Below are 21,900 nucleotides of genomic sequence, written 5' to 3'. Positions count from 1 at the left end.
TAATACTATACTATAATATAGAGTAATAAATACTAACAACTAATAAAAATGAATGACCTATAGCTATATACAACAACATGGATGAATTATAAAATCACAGGCAAACTGGCCATTGGATTATATTTATATAAAATTCAGTTCTCACAAAACTAAATAATGTTTTACTTAGGGCTACCTGTACAGGTATAAAATCTCCAAAGGAAGCAAGGAAATGGTTACTATATAATCCAAGATATTGATTACTGCTCAGTAAGAGAGTTGCAATTGAGGAGTAGTGTCTAAGAGGATATTAATGCTCTGGCTGTCGATCATTGTGGTATATACATGGTGTTCACTCGCTGTCCTTGAACATATGTGTGCTTATCTGGATGCATACCTTTGTCTATGCTATATTTAAAATTATTGACATTATAGATTCCAAGGACACAAAACGAGATATTTCAATTCAATGGGTTAAGATGTACTAAGCAATTGGAATTCTTATCAGGTTCCCATGGTGATGCTTTAAAAACAGGCTGAGGTCCATGCTTTGAGTGTTACTTATTATTTCTGTGGGTTTGAACTGTTAATCCTTGGAACTTGGGATTTCAAAAAGGGCTACAGCGTGATTACAGGAGCAGTTGATATAAATAAACACACAACTCTTACAAGTCCAGAAACGATCACTTTACTTTACGAAAAGACTAAACATTTACAAAAGAAGATCAAAAGACGTTGCATGATTAGGTCCCACAGGGAAAGTTGCGCAAGAGCGTGAACAAACAACATCATGAAACGTCTCCGTACCACACAGTACCGTCCAGAGGAACCAGCCCACCGCTGCACCACATGTGGAAGCGCTTAGTACCTGAAAGTCAACCCCGCGCCCTCTTGGTTTATCATTTGCCTGTAAAAATATAAAACCCTGGCATTTGTTCAAACATGAAGTTGTTGTCCGTGAACTTGGTAGGAATGAAAGTTTGTTACAGGAAGTAAAATATAAAATGATGGAGGTCAGCTGCCAGTCAATATCAATGTTAAATTTTTCTAAGATGCATTAAGTTAGAACACTCAGTCCAGGAGACAGTGTTTAGTTTTTGAGAGCTCTCACCACACGTGCTGCTATCCCAAGCAGGCTCGCCAGGCCGTAATTCTATTTTACATATGTACAGATCATGTGACTGTATATACACATCAAGGGACGACTCCAGTGCTCATGTCCGAGGCAGAAAGTTTCACTGGTCTTCTTGTCACAGCCAGAAGTGCAGGCAGCCACTTCGTCCCAAGAGTTCTCTGCATCCCAGGACACCTGGACTCCAGTTTGCTGTTTCGCTCGTGGAGTGGTGTGAAGGCTTTGGACTGATAAACGGCGTCTCTGGTCAAACATTTCAAACGTCAGCTACACTTTCGATTTCTCTGCTTCTACAAGACTGTAGGACCCCTTCATGTTGGCTTTTCTTGCAAAGTAAATGATCATCCCGATAGCAGGTATGATTAAGGAGGACACACAATAGAGCACAAGAAGCCCAGGGGAAAAATAGTCCTTGTTACTTTCTCTTCCTGGAAAATAACAAAATGGGTGCAATTAATGTCTGGTGCACAAATGAACTGTTTAACTGTTATATTTACATGTGTTAACAGTACGACTCGTTCTCTAAAGAGACGTGAGACAAAGCAGTGAGAAGGGCCCTCAGGACCCTGAATGCATAATCCTCTGAGACACCCAGATAACCGGTCATTAGTGGCCACGGCCATGTCAGGATGACAGCTGTTGCTTTCCACAAACTTGGAGCCAAACAGATGCACGTTCACTTGTAGAGTGGGTGGAAGGACACCACTTGTTAGGGCTCGTTTGCAAGAGCAAGCCCTGGAGAAGGGTTTACTTTGGGAAATGTAAATATGTACTAAAGAACTAGGACTATGATCACCACAACGGGACATCACTAACCAGTTAGTTGTCCAAGGAAATCATGTAACATCTGGAGTCTAACCACCATGTAGTCAAACACTATGAATAAGATAGGAAGCAAAATGATTCTTGCCAACGGCTTTCACAGAGACAGACAGAAAACTTTTATTTTGTATCTCTGAAGTAGGTCATCTTACTATATATATATTATTCCACTTTACCATGTATATCCTCTCTTGGTAAACTGAAGTTTTTGGGTAATACTGTATTTTAGCATAAATGTTGCTTACTCAGAGTCTCTCTCTGACCTGCATCCCCCCTCGCCTGAATTAGGAGCCCTACTGTACTTGCATAACCCACTGTACTTTCCCTCTGTAGCTCTTATCACAGCTTGTAATTAAACATTTGTTTGTATGATTATTTATTAAATTTGGTTTACTCCTGAAGACTATAAGTTACCTATTTTCATTTTTGGTCCACCGCTGAAGAGCAAGTACCTGGCTCACTGCTTGGAGTAGTTGGCACCCAATGTACATTTTTAAAATTGATTTTAGAGAGAGGAAGGGAGAGAGAGAAACATAGATATGAGAAAGAAACATCAACTGGTGGCCCCCTATACATGTCTCTCCTGGGATCGAACATGCAACTTTTTTTGGCATAAGGGTCGACACTCCAACCAACTGAACCACACCAGCCAGAGCTACATATTTTTGCATAGTAATCCATATTTTTCTTTCTGCATTCTGTCATTTTGTCATTTAGCTGTAAGTTGGGTATAGAAGGCAACAGTGCACAAAAATTAAGATTAGTCCTCTTTCTAATCTACCAAGAATGACCTGACAGCTGCAGCACTATTCACGATCATAGCCTGACATGACATCTGGGGAAGCTAGCGGGGCAGTCACCGGAGACACATGTCCGCCTACACTGCTCGCACAGCGCGGCATGACCTCGCAGGCCATGCTGGCGCAGTCCTGGAAGGCTGAGCCATCCGACGGTGGTGATCACCACATTCTCTCCAGAGGATTCTGATCACTGGAGATCACCCACGTAGAAAAGAACCATGAGGCTCATGTTGGGAAGTCAACTTTTCAAATTATTAAGGTTAAAAATGCTGCACCCTAAACATAATGATAATCGCCTCAGTTTTGTTTTTGTTTTACTTTTCCCTACTAGAGTAGAACTATCTAGGCCAAGTGGCAGCATCGTGTTTTAATGGGGTGGCCGTTGTCATAACTGTGGTTAGACATCACTGTTGATGACATGTGGTATTTCTGCTCTTGTTTTCTCCTAAATTTAATGAAGATTATCTTTTGCCTTCAGTTTCCCCCCCAGCCATCTGCAGAGAAACATAAATTTTCTGCTGAGTCAGTTCCCAGAGCAACATTCAAATACAATTTTCTATTAGCTGTGTAAACACTGAAAATCCTAAAGGCTCCCAACTATTTCTATCACTGGAGTACATTCAAACCCAAACAAGACGAAGTTCATTTTAGACCTCAGATAAATACCAAGGAAAAATAGTGCAAACTACCCAGGAAAATAATCAGAGTCTTGCCCCATTGATCTATAGTTATTTCAAACTGTATTTAGTCGGGGGTGGGGGGTGGGGGTGCTGAATTCCCATCTAAGTGCCCAATATGCTTACATTGTTCACTTAAGTAATAAGTGAAAATGGCAAATATCTAAGTTACTAATTTCATGGAGCAATCAGAAAAGACAGCTGCTGTGTGAGAAAAAGAGTTAGAAAGTGAAGAAGCTGTGACATGTCTTCAAACAGAATTGTTAACCATAAACAGAATTACAACAACCATTAGGAGTCTGGTTTCCTGGGGGACAGGCTTAATTAAAAGTGGCCTGGAGGCATCAGGGTTAAAGGAAAGAAGATTAAGGGGCTCCTGAAGTTTCTCTGCTGAGACCATCGCCCCCTGCCCCCCTCTTGCCATCAGAATAGGGTGGGATGGACAAGGGGCTGGGAGGGTTACGGAGGCAATTCTACAGCTAGAGATTCATAAAAGTTGTTCTGCATCAAGATGGCCACTCCCAACTGTTTTCCTGAAAAGAATCAGTCCAGAAAATGTGCAGTTACTCCCTGTTCAGAGAGGGGTCTTTTCTGTTCGGAGGAAACAGATCTGGAAGGAACCCTCCTTTTTCCATGTGTCAATCCTACTTTCTTTCGTTTTCTCATGACCCCCAGGGAAAGGTTTCGAAAATATGTTGAAACACTTAAGCGATATAAGAACTCAGAGACCAATGATGAATTGTCAACTTTAAAAGAAGCAGATGGGAACTCTGCACTCCACCAATGATTCATGTCAGCTTCCTGGCTCGACTCCATAGGATGGAGCGGCTGTGCATCATTATTTTAGGAAGTATTAAGAAATAAGCACAATCAACACAGAACTCAGCTCCATTTTTGCCAACTCATTCTTCTCATCCTAGAAATTCTTTACAGTCCACCAAAATTCTGACCTATTGTTAAAAATTCTAAAAAACAGAAACAAAAACAAAACTCTAACCTTTAACATCAAGTGTTATCCTTCTGGACAGCGAGCCAAGCTCGTTTTTAGATTCACACTCGTACACTCCTGCATCCTCTAACTGGGCCTTGCGGATGGTGTACGCGCCCTCTATGGACTTGAGCACGGTGTCTCCCGTCTCAGCCTTTTTCTTCAGGATTATCCACGCTTTGGGAAGATTTCCACAGGTACAGGAGATAATGACAGTGTCTCCTTCCTTGACATTCTCAGAAGGAGAAGCGATAAGTTGCATGTCTTTTGGAGCAACTGTAAAGAGAATTTGAGAGGTACCTCTGATTGAGTGAAATATGAACCAGTTCCTTATTAATTTAATAACAGCAACGATAGCTATCAAAGAGATATTTGTGGCCCTGTTTCCATTAAACAGTGAGTAAAATGTCAAGCATTGCCTGGTTTGTTGTAAATGATCACATTTTTAATAACAGAAGACATTTCTTATGCTTCTCACATGTCCCCTAATATAATCTTTTACCCAGCCTAGCCAAGTGATAGGTACTAAATAAACAGCTATAGAATTCCAATGTGCAAAGAGCCTTCCTGAAAAGGTTTGTCCTTCCTTGAAGGGCAATGGCCTTTATAGGCTGATCATCCCAGATCGAGAGACTCAGCTGTTTGGAGATGGCTTTTCTTACAGTCCTTAACGACGACGGCCACTTCCTACTAGACTAGGTACTGGGCTAGGTACCTGACGTCCAACGTCTCTGTTATACAACCAGTGGAAGGAGGTACTCCAGCGCCATTTAATAAGTGAGATTCCCTTAAGTCTATCTATTTTTTGGACTTGCTTTGAGATTCTTTCCTCAACCAGAATGACATCCATCTTAAGGGCTCTCTTTAAGGTTGTGCATTGCCCTTCCAAAGTTCTTCCTTTAAAATACATATTATCATCGAGGTGAGGTAACAAGAAATTCACTAATACCTTAGTGAAAATAATACCAAGGAGTAAGAGAGGACACAATACCAAGGAGTCTGAGAGCCCCAGTGAAGAAAAGGACTTGAACCCCCAAAGGGAAAGTATGGGGAAAAGCTCCAAACTGATCACTACATGGTTTTGCCTAAAATTGCCTATGGCTTCAACCTATCAACCAGAAATTATCTCATTCTCAGTCTTGGCTCCCCGTCCTGGAGAGAGGCTTCGGATCTGTTAGCCTGATCCGCTCTAGTGCTTTCTCCGCCATCAGACTGAAGCAGAGGACACAGTACCGCTGCTCTCAACCTCAGCATTTACAAAAGGTATCAGTGCCTCGCAGGCTTCTAAGCAAGGACCGGCAGGTACCTTGTGAGATTACCACGGAGAGTCAGCCAGGCGCAGTGGCTTGATTCTGAAGTCATTTTCAAATACATATATACCTCTTCCTATTCTTATTTCAACACCATCGCCATTGCCTCAGACGTGTAACTGAAAGTCCTGGTATGTTCCTGAGCCAGCGGTCCACTTAAGTTTAAAGACTTTTAGGCTAATGCTTGGCATGGTTCCCGAGAAGGTACTGTTCCAGGCACTATCCATACGGAGGAAACATCGTGAGCTCCTCAAAACCCTCGATACATTTGTTTAGCGAAATTTTTGTTTTCAAAGAGGATTTGGGTCTATCTTGTTTGGGACTCTCTGTGCTTCCTGGACTTGCATGTCTATTTCCTTAACCAGGTTAGGAAAGTTTTCCGTCATTATTTTTTTCAAGTAGTTTTCAATGTTTGCTCTCTGTCTTCTCCTTCAGGCACCCCTATGATGTGAACATCGGTGTGCTTGAAGTTGTCCCAGAGGCTCCTTAGACTCAATTTTTCTTTTTTATTCTTAGCAGTTAGCTGCCTACAAGGGAGGTCCCACAAGGCTGTCAGCTGACTTCTCAACAGAAACTTTTTAGGCCAGAAGAGATTGGCATGAAATATTCAATATGATGGAAAGCAAGGACTTAAAAACTAAGATTACCTTACACAGCAAATCCATAATTTAGAGTTGAAGGATGGATAAAGAGTTTCCCTGACAAGAAAAAGCTAAAGGAGTTCATCACCACCAAACTAGTATTACAAGAAATGTTAAAGGGTCTGCTTTAAGAAGAAGAAGAAAAAAGATAAAAACATGAACAATAGAATGGCAATAAATACATTTCTATCAACAATTATTTTAAATGCAAATGATTTATGCTCCAATCAAAAGACATATGGTGGCTGAATGGATAACAAAACAAGACCCTTACATATGCTGTCTACAAGAGACCCCTTCAGAGGGAAAGACATGTATAGACTGAAAGTAAAGGGATGAAAAATATGTTTCATGAAAGTGAAAACAATCAAACAAACAAAAAGTCGGGGTAGCAATACTTATACCAGACAAAGTAGAGTTTAAAACAAAGGCTATAACAAGAGACAAAGAAGGGCCCAGCAATTCTACTTCTGGGTATTCATCTGAAGAAACCCAACACACTAAATGGAAAAGATATATATATCCGTATGTTTATTGCAGCATTACTTACAATAGCCAACCCAAATGGCTATTGTAACCACTTAGCCACTTATGGAAACAACCTAAGTGTCCATCAGTAGATGAATGGATAAAGACATGGTGCAAATATAAAATGAAATATGACTCGGTCATAAAAAGAATGAACTCTTGCCATCTGTAACAACATGGATGGACCTAGAGGGTATTGTGCTGAGTGAAACAAATCAGACAGAGAAAAACAAATGCCAGATGATTTCACTTATATGTGAAATCTAAAAAAAAAAAGAAAGAAAAAGAAAAATCTAACAAGCAGAACAGAAACAGACTCATAGATACAGAGAATATATATATATTTGTTGTTGTTAATCCTCACCCAAAGATATTTTTCCATTGAATTTTAGATAGAATGGAAGGGATGGAGGGAGAGAGAGAAACATCATTGTTAGAGAGACACATCAATTGGTTGTCTCCCACACAACCCCAACTGGGACCAAGGATCAAACCTGCAACCCAGCCTTGGCCAGTTTTGCTCAGTGGTTAGAGCGTCGGCCTGTGGTCCAGAGAGACCCGGGTTCAGTTCCTGCTAAGGGCATGTACCTCGGTTGCAGTTTGTCCCTGGCCCTTGTTGGGTTGTGTAGGGGGCAGCCACTCGATGTGTCCCTTTCACATTAGAGTTTCTCTCTCTCTCTTTTCTTCTCTCTCCCTCCCACTCTATCTGAACAAAAAGTGGAAAAATGTCCTCAGGTGAGGATAAAAAAACAAAAACAAACCTGCAACCCAGATATGTGCCCTTGACCAGGAATCAAACCCACAACTCTTTGGTTCATGGGGCCAATGCTCTAACTACTGAGACATATGAGCCAGGGCGATACAGAGAATATTTTGACAGTTGCCAGATGAGAGGGTGGTTGGGGAAAAGAGAAGAGATTTAGAAGTACAAATTGGTAGTTACAGAATAGTCACAGGGATGCAAAGTACAGCATAGGGAATATTGTAATTTTGTAATAAGTATATATGGTGTCGGATGGGTACTAGATTTATTGAGGTCATCATTTTGTAAGTTATAGAAATATCTAGTCATGGGCCTATACACCTGAAACTAATATAATACTGTGCATCAACAGTAATTTAAAAAAAAATTTTTAAGAGGCCTTTGTTCAAAACCAATAATACAACCAAAACAATACTAGCAATAACTCATTGATTCATACTCTGCTCACCATGGATAATTAATTCAACTTCTTTTCTGCTTATTCCAGCCTGGCTACTCCCTTCACACACATAAATGCCAGAATCTTCCCTTTTTGTAGACGTTAAGGTGAGAGTTGCATTCTCAGAAAGAAACTGCAGATGTCCATTTTTAAGTTGCCTGCTCCACCGTATTCTCAGAGCTGGGAGGCCATCACTAGAGCAGGTCATAGTCACAGAACGACCTTCCTCCAGGGTGGAGGAGGGGCTGACCAGGATGGTTGCGTTCCTGGGGGCAACTGAAAAGGTAGGGACACTTGTTAGCTTGACCCCTTCAGCCGTGACTTCCAAAGAGCTTTACTAATGTTGCAAAAGTAAGCTGTGCAATCAATGGATTAGAACAGTTTCTCAACCTTGAGAACTTTACCAAAAGAGCTTTTGGTCCCGCTTTACTTTAGCAGATACAGAATCATAGACAGAAAAAATGGACACGCTGTGGGTATTTTCTAATGGAAATAAGTTCCATAGAAACTCTTGCTACAAAACAGTGGTTGACCAATGATAGCATGTGTTGACATGGATGGTACATCAAACATGACCACAAATTACTGGAATCCCCTGTGAAAAGGTAGAGTCTATGTTCCTAGCCCTTGAATCCACTGCCCTGTGACTCACTTTGACCAAGATAACATGGAAGAAGTAACACTGTAGGACTTCCAAGCCCAAGCCTGAAGAGAAGGTTTTCATCATCTTCCTCTTGAAACACTCTGGTGACCAAACCCAGGCCACTTTCCTTGAGGGTGAGATAGCAGCTGAAGAAAGGGAGGCCTACACACCCCAGAAAAAGCCTCAGACATGCAAATGAGGCCAAATGGGACCAGCCATCCCCCACTGAAATGCCAACTGACCACCTGCCTGAGTTCATCTCATACCACGCTGAGCAGATAGACTGCCCATACAACCCTTCCAAGATCGCTAACTCAGAGACTTCCAGGCTAATAGATGGGTATTGTTTTAAGAGTTGGGGTAGTTTGTTATAACAATCGTTATTTTGAAATTTCTTTTCAGTTTTGTTCTTTTTCACAGAGGTTTTAACTCTTAACCTCATGTTAACTGTTGCCTGACAAACAGGATAAAGATGTCCCTATCAAATTGCGGGGATGTCACACTCACTGTCAACACGAAGCGTCTGTGTGCTCTGCCGTTGTTTGGGTTCAGATTCCAGCTCATCGATATGTAACCGAGCCCGACAAACGAGAACTTCGCCGCTGTCTTCAGTGGAGGGGATGAAGGTCATTTCCAAACTCCCAGTCTCTAGGGATTTCTTATCCACGTCCTCCAAAAAGTTTTTATTCTTCATAACGCTCTCCCCCTTCAAGAGCTGCATCTCCAGCCGGTCCAGTGGGTAAACATCAGGAACCTGGCAGCTTACTGTGACCGGGTTTCCACTCACTAACGCACCGCTCACCTCCATTTCTGGGTCTCGAGGGAATGCTGTCAATACCAAGAAAAAATCATGCTCACGTGGGACAGTCAACAGAATCAGAGCTAATCTCTATTCAATGCAAAGGTCTCAAATGACAGTTTTAAATGCCTTGGGGTACAATGATCACCAATATGTAAATAATGACATTACGTATAAATATTTGTGATATTAAATATATATAATGCTGGAAACAAAAAATAGTAAATGAAAACTTCAAATCATAAATATACTTATTTTTTTTCTTCTTAGTGATGCAATCCTGCTAAGAGCCATGGATTGACTTTTCCAAAGACATGTGAGCTCCCACCATCTTTTTTTTAAATATGTTTTTATTGATTTTTTAGAGAGAGAGAAAGGGGGAGAGAGATAGAACATCAATGTAAGAGAGAAACATTAATCGGCTGCCTCCTGCACACCCCCTACTGGGGATCGAGCCCAAAACCTGGGCATGTGCCCTGATGGGGAATCGAACCGGGACCTCTCAGTCCAGGGGATGACACTCAGTGCACTGAGCCACATCAGCTGGACAAACCACCACCTTTTTTTATTAAGTACATGCTTTAAATGTTTTAAGTATCTGCCATGGTATATCGAATATTGCTAAGAGGGACTATATCCCAGTCTAAAACAGCCTGATAAAATGAATATTAACTGATTTTACAGTTAGGAAAACCTGCAGAGAACTTATTTGATACCTAGGAAAACACACATCTTTTGGGGGCTGAGAGACCTTCATTAGGCAGCCTGTCTAGGCAGCCGCTGAGATCAGAACTCAAGCTGGTCTCACACAGCCGTGCAGGCTCTCGGGGTCAACGAGACCCACCGGGCAGTTCTTACTTAGACACTTCAATTGCCAATGGCCAGGCTCAGCCAGCAAGTTTTAAAATCTTTCTCAGACAGTCCAGCTGGTGTGGCTCAGTGGTTGGGAGTCGACCCATGTAGGAAGAGGCCACCAGTTCAATTCCCGGTCAGGGCACATGCCTGGGTTGTGGGCCCGTCCCCAGTGGGGGGCGTGCAGGAGGCGGCCAATCGATGTTCTCACTCATCAGTGTTTTCATCTCTCTCTCTCTCTCCCTTCCTCTCTCTAAAATCAATACAGAAAAAAATATTTAAAATAAATGAATAAATAAATAAAATCTTTCTCAGTCAATACTTGTAGTTAAGAAAAAAACCGTTAAGAAATTTTGGTTCTGAAAAAATATTCATACTACACCTTATGCAAATCAATAAACACAAGACAAGAGTTGCCAAGACCAAGAGCACTGCTGACTTTGTTCTCCCCTTAAGTGAAATGTGCTACAGCGCTGCCTCCGCGGCTGCTCGGGCTGGGGGGCCACGGCCGCTGGGGGGGCCACGGCCGCTGGGGGGCCACGGCCGCTGGGGGGGCCACGGCCGCTGGGGGCGCCACCGCCGGCTCCCTTCTGCCGGAGGCTGTCGGCAGATGCTGGGCGCGAGGTAATGTGATGGCACAAGGAAGCTCACCCTCCTTCGGAGGTTCAAACCCCCGTACAGATAGACGCTAACTCATTTCGAACAAATCCTGAGGGGAACACAAATTTGGGCGGGTTTTCTGGTGGAAAATCTCTACAGCATGTTCCTTGCACGCTGCGGAACGAGACGAGGCCGAGTAACCGCTCTCAAAGAAATGACTTGTGGTCCTTTGCATACGCTGTCCCTCATCCACTGGAACGGAGGCACCCCAGCGACGTCGAGCCACGGGATTTGAGGTGTGAGGTTCTCACTGGGTGACGAGCACAGGGCGCGTGTGGTTCAGCCACGCCTGCATCTGGAGCTCCTCGGCCTCTGCCCGTCACCCGACCCGCGGCCCTTGGCCATCCCTCTGCCGCGGGAAGTCCCCGCCTTCGGCCCGGCTCCCCGCTCCGTGGCCTCAGCTTTGCAAACCTGCTTCAAAGCAGCCGGCTCGGGCTCGCCCCAGTTCCAGCACCGAGCAGACCTCATCCCTCCGCAGTAGCCGCCCCTGGTCACTCCCGCCTCAAACACCCCGCACGCGGAGGGGTGGCGAGCAGCGAGCACGGGCGTGCCCCCGCCTGATGCTGTACGAACGCGATGTGCACCTAAGATTCACGCCAACTAGGCTGCAGGGAAATTCGGTTCCGAGAGTTAGGAACCGTCCCCAGGGCCGCCTTCCCTTTCTAAACTCACGGATCTCATTGTACACCCCAGACCCGTGATGTTTCTTCTAAAGGAATTGAAAACAAAACAGTAAACCGTTCTGAAAACCACTTACAGTAGAGGTCCACCTTGATCCCCTTCTCCAGTTTCTTAGGTCCACAGGTCGCGGTGCACAGGTAAGAATGTTCGTTCTCAAAACTCACGGGACTCAGAGTCAGCGTGGACGTGGTCCCCGCGCTCCTCGCCTTCCCGCTCAGAGGGCTGTCTATCTGGGTCCTCCAGGAGAAAGACGGGGACTCGCAGCCCCTGACCCTGCATGTCAGCATGACGGAGTCGCCAATCTGAGCAGCCACCTGGGGTCCAGGGGAGATCTCAACAGTAAACGGTTTTTCTGGGGGGCGGGGGGAGAAAAGATGAAAGGAAGGTAAGATTCTGTTCCTCTTTCACCACATTCCAATACATTGCCTTTGTTTGTTTTGTTCTGATTTCCGCTAACATCCATGCCAAGAGAGCATCAGGAATAAGACCATATCTTCTAAAAAGGAACCCACAGGAGTCAGTTGGTTCATTCACTGAACAGAATGAATGTGGATAAAAGGTGTCAAGACAGAGGGTAGCATCTTTTCATAACATGAACTTAGTCTCTGCTCAAATAGAATTGATCGAATCCCTGCAATAGTGGACAACAGCTCAAATAATTTAAGAGGTTCCAGTGTATTCAGCAATGTGTAAACCACATGTATTATCTCATTTAATCTTCACAACAACCTTATAAACCACTGCTGTTACTCCTCTTCCTCCTCCTCCTCCTCCTCCTCTTCCTCCTTGGGGAAATTTAGGCTCGGAAATGCTAAATAACTTTACCCAGCTTGCAAGAGGCAAATTAAGGCTTGCAGCCAGGTGGGTCTGATTCAAGATCCCAGCTTCTCAGCGGCTTGAACAACTAAATCCAGTCACCCTCACGTGGAGACAAAACAAGACCTGAGAGAGATACTGAAGAAAGTCACAAAACGATGACAACAGGGGCACAGTGCCCTAATGGGCCAGTGCTCGGAGCTTGGGCACCGACAGCATGAGCTTCTAACATCAGAAGCCACACTGAAAGCAAAGTCAAAGTCTCAGCATTACAGTAACATATGAGCCACCACTAAACGGTTAGATGCAAAATAAAAATCTTTACAATTAATTCAGGGGCTGGAAACTGAAATGGGAGGGCATACCCCAATGCTCAGTAAGCTCTCTGGCCGCCAGTGTGGTCCCTGCTGGGCACACGCTGCTGTGCAGAGAGAAAGGGGACTCAGCATCTCCACTCGGCTCCCCCAGAAGAAAGTGGAAGTACTGGCCAACTCCCAAAGTGACAGATGAGACTCCACGGAAAACCACTAACATGGTCCTTGTAAATAGCAGGCTGGGGATAGAAGAAAGAATTCTCAACACAGAAATAGTCCAAATGCACCACGCATGTTCTCCTCTGTGCCAGGAGAAGTTGTTTTTCTCAGTGTGGTTTGTCTAAACTGTGACATTGTAGCATCTTCCAAAGAAGGCTTTCTTCAAATGACCTCACCAGACGGATGGGCTGTGAGCGTCCGAAAGCAGCAGGTGGGTCAGACCAAGGCCCAGAGCTTCCGAGCTCCTTCCACGGCTGTGAGAATGAGGAACATTGAAGGCAGAGCTGCTTCCTGCCGCGAACGGTCTCGGAGCATTTTGCGTGGTTTTTTGTTGTTTTGTTTTTGCAGCGGCTGCATCTGTTACCACGTGGATTTGTGGCTCCTTCCATCAGGTCACCGAAAGGTCCTTTGAAAGTTCAGTTCTCTCTAGTACTCAGGTTGTGGGTATCCTGGGATGTGCTGTGTCCCTCTCACTGAAACCGAACCCCTTGGTTTCACACACGAAAAATGCGCTGCCCGCGTTTACAAGGCCCTCCTCCGACATTCACTGCGCACTGCTGTGTGGCACTGCACGGCTACGAGGGTGAGGTGGACACACTCTGCCGCCGCGCTGGCAGTGGGCAGGGTCACGGGGGGGGGGGGGGGCGCGGAACAATCTTGGCATCGGAGCTGCTCCACGACAGCTCAGATCCCAGTGACAGTGTCTTCCTCTCCTTTGCACTTACCTTGAACAAGCAGCTCCACCTCTTTGGTGTCCTCCCCAACCAGATTCCTTCCTGCACACACATAAATTCCAGAATCTTCCAGCCTCATGGCAATTAAAGTGAGAGTCGCATTTTCCAAAAGGGGCTGTAGGGCCCCATGCTCTAACTTCTTGCTCCAGAAAATCCGCGGCGCTGGGAGCCCCTCACTGGTACAGGTCATTGTCACAGAGCCACCTTCTTGCAGCCTCGTGGAGGGACTCACAGAGACAGTGGTGTTCTTGGGTGAGACTGAAAAGATAGGGCACCATGTTAGCAATGGCTAAGCTCCATCCTCTCCCGACAGGGATCATGGATTTCTCTCACAGAGCCCACGGATTTGACAAACTTACTACGTCATAGTAGCATAAAGAATTGTTGAGTCCCTCAAATTAGCCAATCCAGTTTCTGACTAATCTGATTGGGTAAACTTTTATGATGGTTGGTGTTTTCGGTTGGCCATAGATGCTCAGAAATTAAGAAGAACCCTAAATGTGGTTCAGCTTCCCAGGTAAGGCCGGAGTCCCATCTGGGCACCTGGCCGAGTGAGCCTCTAAGTCACCCTCAACAACCGTGGTGGGGGCATCCCGCCACCTCACACAACAGCCTGTTTGATTTTTGGACAGCTCTGGTTACTAGAACATTTCCCCCCCTAATGAAATGAAATATTCCTCTTAGTAACTAATTTCTCCATGTTGGTCACAATGCAGTCCTCTGCTGCTACAGACTAAATTCAACCCCCTTTTCACATCACTGTCGTTCAAGTACTTAATTACAGCTCTCTTTTCCAAGTTTTGTATTCTCCAGGGAAAATATACCCTATCTTGACTATTCAAAATATTGATAATAGTCTTTCCATCTCATTCTGTTTCAAATGTGATCTAGTTGGCAATACCCCTTTCCAGTGTGGTGTTCAGAGCAGAACACAGTCCTTCAGTCCGGACCAGGGCGCGGCAAGGCCCCTCCTACCCGGTTCCGGGCCTGCCACAAACCCACTGGTCTCCGTGAGTGGAGGCCATCCCAGCTCGTTTCCACGCACCCGCCCAGGGCTCGCGTGCCATGTGCTCACACGCACACACAGAATAAGCACGCACTTGTAGGATCGCTATACCTTGATATTTCAGGGCATAAACAAGAGTTTACAAACATGATTAAAAGCTGCACCATGTGAGCCCATTTCCTACACCCCATCAGGGGGCATTATCATTTCCCTGTGATAGGCTGGAAACAGAGAGTGCCCAAGTTCACATGGCTGATGGAGCCAGAACTCGGCTCACATCCAGGGCTCCTTTCGCTGGAACACGCTGCTGACAAATACTATGTTCTCAGCGAATAAAATGGGGTAACGCACATTTCTTCTTGACTTCAGCTGCCAAGTGGATTGCCATACATCCAAGACTAACTCCCTCAAAGCCCGGCCGCGGCCCGCACTTACTGTACACCTCCAGTTCTTTCCTGGCCGCCCTTTCTCGGAGCTCCTCGTCCACCTCAACGTGTAACGCAGCTCGGCAAACAAGCGCTTTCCCAATATCCCCCCTGGTAGGAGTGAAGGTCACTTCCAAACTCTTGGTTTGCAGGGACTTTCCCTCCATAGGCTCCAGAAATTCCTGATTTTTCAAGAGACGGTTGTCCTTCAGCAAAGCAATCTCCAGCCGATCGAATGGGTAAACATCAGGGACCAGGCATGTGGCTGTGACCGGCTGTCCAACCTCCAGAAGGCCACTCAGATGAATCTCTGGGTCCGTTGGGAAAGCTGCCAAGGTCAAGTGGACACCTGTGAGTGGGCTCCTTGCTCATGCTGTGTCAGGCCCCCGGGGACTTAGTGTGATGCAAACAGAATAGAATGTTTCTGTCAATATGGCCCTGGCTCAGTGTTTAAATTGCCCTTCATGACTTGGATAGGTTCACAAATTGAAATCAGTCACCTTTTAGCCAGTTCTTCAGTTCTGATCCTGCATGTACTAAGATTTGCATGTTACTGGAGTAAAAGAAGGGAGAAGAACTTAATGTGCATTAAATATTTATATGTGCCTATCACTGTGCCATTCACTTAACATACACGATTTTATTTTTTGTATATGTTTTTGTTGATTTTAGAGATAGAGGAAGGAAGAGAGAGAGAGCAAGAGAAACATCGATGATAAAGAAATAGACCAGCTGCCTCCCGCATGCTCCCAACTGGGATGGAGCCCGCAGCTGGGCATGTGCCCTGCCCAGGAATCGAACAGAAGCCCTCTCTCGGTGCACGGGACGACACCCAACCAATGAGCCACACCAGCCAGGGCAACAGAAATGATTCTGTTTATCCTTATATTAGCCCTAAGAGATAGAGACCAACCACACTTCACAGAGAAGAAAACACGGACCCGGCGCATTGGCCTACGGAGCCCGAAGTCACCCCGCTGGTAAATGTGAAGCCTGGGATTTAAACCCGGGGTTTCTGTCATCGGCATGGCCACTGCAGATTTATAGTATGTCACACCACATTCCCTTGTTTTTGTCAGGGCAGTTATACTTTCATTTTACAGATAAGGAACTGACAGCTCAACATGTCTCTGCAAAGAACAGCGACCGGGCAAGATGCGCAGAGAAATGGAGAGAGCCACGTGCAAGGACCGGTCAGCAGAAGGGTCTTCCTGTCCGGGCTTTACATTCTGGAAGGCAGGTCTGCCCCAGAAATGCCTCACTCGGTGTCCTAGTCAGTCCTGCACTTAACCCCTCGGGCCGGGCGCGCTGTCTCAGGCTGCCTCCGCCTCCTTGCAAAGGGCTCCCTTTCACGGCAGACCTTCCTGATGCCAACCCTGGCTGGATTCCAGACTCCGTAACAGTAACACAAAGGGCTCAACCCTAAAGAATCTTACAAGCGAGTGTGGAATGAAGGCAGGACTGTTCGACATAATGAGAGACAGACACGCTGAAAGAAAAACTCTGGCAAGATAATGAAAGCCAGAAGGGTCTTCTTGCCCTTCTTTAAATCCTCGGTGACTTGGTACTAGTGAGCAAAGGCAAAGGAACTGCACATCTTTGATGGGGAGGAAACACAGTCTTTTCTCATTTTTGCACCAAGTCTGTCCCTCAGATTCTGCTGGCACCGTGCCTGTAATCCAGTCTGCTGCCAGGCAGTGTAAGAACGTGCTCTTTCCCTGCGTTTACATCAGGGCCTTTCAGGAGGCCCAGGAGGCGGCACACACACGAACCAGGCGTGCACAGCGGCGGGAGGGAAACAGCCCTCCAGGCACAGGTCGGGGCAGCCTTAGCCACACATGGGGCTCCTTGAAGAAGCAGTTTCTGAGCGAAGCTGAGCTTCGCTGCAGCAGGGGGACGCGGTGTATTTATGAAACGATTAAATGAGGTCATCACAAAGAGGTGGGCACTGCCGTGGTTTTGAAAGAGTGGTCTTCAACAACCAAAGGCCGGTGACTGATTCTGGGTTTGTTTTTCACTCTTGCTAACTTTATTTGTGGATTGAGAATAGACTGGGATGTATGTTGGTGGAATGCTAAACTAGGAGCATTCATTCACATTCACAAGGCGAATCTAATTCATTATGCAAATACCCTTGAGACTGAGCAATTGAGCATTAAGGATTAATGACACCAAATATAACAACGAGGAACTCAAATTGATCGACACCAATACCAATGGAGTGACGTGTATGCAGATATTTTTCTTATGTCCGAGGAGAAAACCTTTGTACAGAGCCTGTTACTAAATTATACATTTCCTGCTTAAACTCATTCTAAGCACCCAATTGCATAAGACTAACTAAATGGAAAATCCCTGAAGGGTGGAATTCATAAATCATTTAGACGTTGGGCCAAGTAAACATGAAAGGATATAATCCAATAGAAAGTTTGAAAAATAAAACAGAAAGAACTTGAGAGACCTTCATTTCAGGGCTCAGAAAAGCAAAGCCCAGAGCGGTTGCGTCTCTCCCAGGTCGCCAGGCCTGCGGTGCAGCCGGACACGGAGACCAGGGTCGGGACCCTGCTCTGGCTCCAGGCTCAGCTGTCTCTGACCTTTCTGATGCATTAAGTCCGCTGGCCTAGAATCTAGACATGGACAATGCTTTTCTTTTCAAAATATCCCTTTCAGAAGCTTATCTGAAGGCAGACCGGAGAGAAAGTAGAAGGTTTCGTAAAGTACTCACAGTAGAGCTGCACCCTGATTCCTCTCTCTGCTTTCTCGGAGCCGCAGGTGGCGGTGCACAGGTAAGAGTGCTCGTTCCCAAAGCTGACGGGGTCCATGGTCAGCGTGGACGTGTTCCCCGTGGTCCTCGCCTTCCCGTTCAGAGGGCTGTCTATCTGGGTCCTCCAGGAGAAAGACGGGGCCTCGCAGCCCGTCGTGCTGCAAGTCAGTGAAACCGAGGCACCGATCTGGGCCATAACTGGGGATTCGGGCAAGATCTCGATTTTAAAAGCTTGAGCTGTGAAGGCAAACAGAGGAAAGCAAACTTACACCGGCTCGTTTAGTATTCTCCTCTCCTCTGTTCCAGTACAACATCCACAATATGACCTGGCTGATCTCTTTCCCAATCCGCTCCCACTCCCTGCCAGGCGGCCAGAAAGCACACGAGTCACCGCCAGGGAAGGTGCTGGAGCGATCTCCGCTTCGCCACTCAGTTCCGACCTTGAAGCCCATCTATCAGGCTTGTTTTGCTATTTGCTAAGTTTAATCTCATTATCTAGCCCAGGAAACAAAAGAGATAGACCTTACTAGAGACAGAACCCAAATACTCAATGGACATTGGGAAAAAGGTATCCCAAAAACACAATTTTCAGCTCCAACTATGACAATATAATGACATACAGCAAGACCCAATAGCACAGGAGAAGTCCGGTCCGATGAAATGTCCTCAGTGTGTGAGAACCCTCTCTTCACTACCACAGCGAGACCCCTGCAGCCATGGTCTGGGCTGAAGCGGGACCCGAGCATTTGCACGGGGTCGAGAGCAGAACTTACAAGCCGCAAACACCATCCAAAGTAGATGTGAAGCCCCAGAGACCACCATCTTCCCAGACATTTTAAGTTGCTGCTGTGATGGGAAATTCGGGTGCCAAAGCCCTGCCTCCGTCCCAGCTGAGTGCGCGGGAGAGCCTTCAGCGCCTCCAGCAGTGAGGCTCTGAGGAGTGAAACAGAAAGGCTGCCCCTTATAAAGGGTCCTGCAGCAGAGGCGGAGGGAAATCCCTCCAAGGGGAAACCCGGAGGAGAGCCAGAAAAAAGTTCCACTGACAGCCAGCCAAGTCCAGGGTTAACCCCTTCTGCTGCTCTCTGCTGAAGCTGCTCTCTCTGCCTCAGGAAGGGGACGTCCAAGGCTCCACCGCCCAGCTTCCCGAGGCTCACTCCCAAAGGCTGTCTGCAAGCAAGACCACGGAACGCTGACTGCAGAATGAGGCTCTCTGAAGCCGGTGGGGGAAGGGGGGGGACACTGGGAAATTACACTCCAGTCTGGGAAGTAGCTAAACAACCACCATGTCGTGTGAACTGATTTTCTCCACGAAGAAGATATATTTGCTGTTCTAAAATAGAGACTAAATATAAAGGTCCTTTTACAAGAAAAAGGAAAAGTTATGTCTTTTTCATGAGTTCGTTTTAAAAAGGGAAATAGCACAACTTCTTAATTTTATAGTTTTTATTCACAGAAGTAATTTTGTTGACCACAGACATCAACTTTCTGAAATGATGTTCTTGAGTGGAAAGTAAAGGAATGCTACCAAAACAAGAGAAATCATGTATTTCTCTTTTATTTCAGAAAAGTTACCAACCCTTTGGTTCAGTAGCTGGGTGACTGGAAATTGTTTGCAGATTCAAATGCAAATGTATGGAATTGGTCGGAGGTGGTGAATCTCTGGTACAGTGAGATTTTAGCACAAACACAGTTAAAATAACGTGTGTAGTTGTACGGGAGGTGATGATAGCCATTGCTATGCTCTTGCCCCTCCCCCTCGGCCCCTTGCCCTTAGAAAATGGTTGTCCCAGCCTTGTATTCACACAGCTCGTCTTTGCAAAATGCTTGCCCATCATAAAGAAACCGGAATAGCCACTTCCTTATGCCGCACACGTGCAGGTCTGTCTTCCCCACGGGACCGTCAGTTCCTTTTACGACTGGGAACAGTTCTTCTTCCCCAGCCCGACCTCCCTCCGCCTCCCCAGTAGCTAGTTAATGCATGATTTTGCACTTACCACATACAAAAGACAAAGAGTGAAACAATAAATATTATAAACTAAAATTTGGGAAATAAATTTACAAAGCTAGCAAAACTGTGTCAATCCTGCATGAGGAAAATGTTGGATTACGAGAAAATACCAAAACTCACAGGTTCGCGGGAATTTGTACAATAAACAGCACTGTGTTATGTGACAAAGGCCATAACAGGTGTGGCATCTGCACCTGTCTCTCCATGGACCTCCTTTTGGATACTGATGAGGTTCCCCTGGGACAGGAAGAGAAAAGAGTGAGAGAGAAGCTGTTGTAGGGCTGGGGTGATATGTAATCCACCTACCAAGTATCTCAGGATCAGAAAAGTGGCTTCAGGTGAAGTTGGCTGGGGAACAAGAAACCTGCAGGTCCTTTACAGTGTGGGTTTCGTGGGAGAAGATGATCAGACCCATTTATGTTGATTGTTTAACTTCAAGAGAGATCTAAAGGCGATTATGGAGTTTGAATGCATTTCTCTGACGTAACTAATAGGATACAAATGGGATCACTATGACCAAGTCATGGTAGATCACATCAGTTCCAAGTTTGGATATGATTCCAAATTTGGAACATTGGCGAAATGCCTAATTATGGAATTAGCCCATGGTAGTTTCAGCAAAATTTTTGATAAAGTCCCTCATTGTGCCTTAGAGGTGGAGGCCATTTGCGGTTCCAGCTGCTTCTCCCGAGTGGAACTGCTGGCTCTCCCGAGGGGGCCTCCCTACACTCCGCTGGACATCAAAACGTCTGTCTTGCTAACTTACAAACTCAGGTGGTTTCATTTTTCTCATCTCGGTATCTAGCCCAGAAGAAAGCATTCATGAAAATTTGTTGGATAAATGAGTGAACAGAGTTTCAAGTAAAAGGCTAACAAATTGGGACTAATCTTCTTGGAAAGAGTTTTGTCCTTGAAATTGTTCAGTTCAACATTTTTGTCAGTAACACAGAAGATATGATTATCTAATTTATTCACAATACATATAGAGATAACCTTAGAGTTGACAGAGTCAAGATAAGGCAGACCTCAAAGGATGTAACGATGGTCCAGCTGATGAAGTGAAATTTAACGGGAATGCTTGAAGCCCAGCATTTAGTTGTAAAATGCCAAATACTTGAATACAGTATGGAGGAGAGTTGACTTGACTGTAATTCACAGGAAGACCATCTGGTGGTTTCGGTGATCCACAAAGTGAACAAGAGCCGGCATTGCCATGAGAAACCCAAACAGATCGATCAATTAGCTCAAGCTACACTTGTGGCACTCAACCTCCGAATCGTCTGAGGCCATGGTCTCCAAGACCATACTGGGAGCAGGGCTGTCTGATTCAGGGTGCCATTCCTTAGGAGAGAGGCTGAAAAAAATAGAAGGTGTCCAGAGGAAAGTGTGAGGATGATTGACAGAGCCAAAATCCCTGACTTAGTCGGAGCTGTTGAAGAAACAGGTGTTTTGTTTGGATAAGAGACACCTTTGAAGCCGTGTGATACCTGAATACTGACATGCAGAGGGAGGAATGGATGCGTTCTCTGTGTTATCAAGGGCTAAATGCAGGGCTCCCCGGTAGGCATTCGCCAGTTGTTAATTCTAGGAGGGCCAGGGTGTGTCTTGTTTGCCATTAGGGCTTCAGCATTTAACATAGTGGCCAGTAGACAGTAGGGGCTCAGCAAATCAATACTGATCAATAAATGATGACAGCTTGCAATAGTGCTTGACTTTGAGCCCAGCAGTCCTGAGTTCAAATCCATCCAACCACTCCACTTAGAAATTGTAAAACCTTGCACAAGTTTGGGTGACCTCTCAGTCCATGTTTGCACACGGTCACATTGAGGTAAGAGTACCATTTCAAGTGATTCACGTGACTTTTATGACTATCAAATCAAAAGTGATGTGGCTCTGGCTG

General features: G+C 45.5%; 1 protein-coding gene across 2 annotated transcripts; it reads right to left on the bottom strand.

Moving 5' to 3' along the window:
* Positions 1-693: 693 nt before the first annotated feature.
* VCAM1 (vascular cell adhesion molecule 1) lies at positions 694-18,900 on the bottom strand. Of its 2 annotated transcripts, XM_036272786.1 has the most exons (9): positions 18,766-18,900; positions 17,954-18,229; positions 15,239-15,556; positions 13,789-14,055; positions 11,791-12,066; positions 9,230-9,550; positions 8,089-8,355; positions 4,408-4,674; positions 694-1,539 (listed from the first exon to the last, which is right to left on the bottom strand). In XM_036272786.1, the coding sequence occupies exons 1-9, from the start codon at positions 18,824-18,826 to the stop codon at positions 1,379-1,381; spliced, it is 2,214 nt and encodes a 737-aa protein (XP_036128679.1). In that variant the 5' UTR covers positions 18,827-18,900; the 3' UTR covers positions 694-1,378. The 2 variants fall into 2 exon arrangements, with proteins under 2 accessions (XP_036128679.1, XP_036128680.1); XM_036272787.1 differs by lacking the exon at positions 8,089-8,355.
* Between the last annotated feature and the right edge of the window lie 3,000 nt (positions 18,901-21,900).

The sequence above is a fragment of the Molossus molossus genome, unplaced genomic scaffold, assembly GCF_014108415.1.
Source record: "Molossus molossus isolate mMolMol1 unplaced genomic scaffold, mMolMol1.p scaffold_m16_p_20, whole genome shotgun sequence".
In the NCBI taxonomy this organism is placed as follows: domain Eukaryota; kingdom Metazoa; phylum Chordata; class Mammalia; order Chiroptera; family Molossidae; genus Molossus; species Molossus molossus.
The sequence above is the reverse complement of the archived record's forward strand: the minus strand, read 5'-3'. Positions and strand labels throughout refer to the sequence as shown.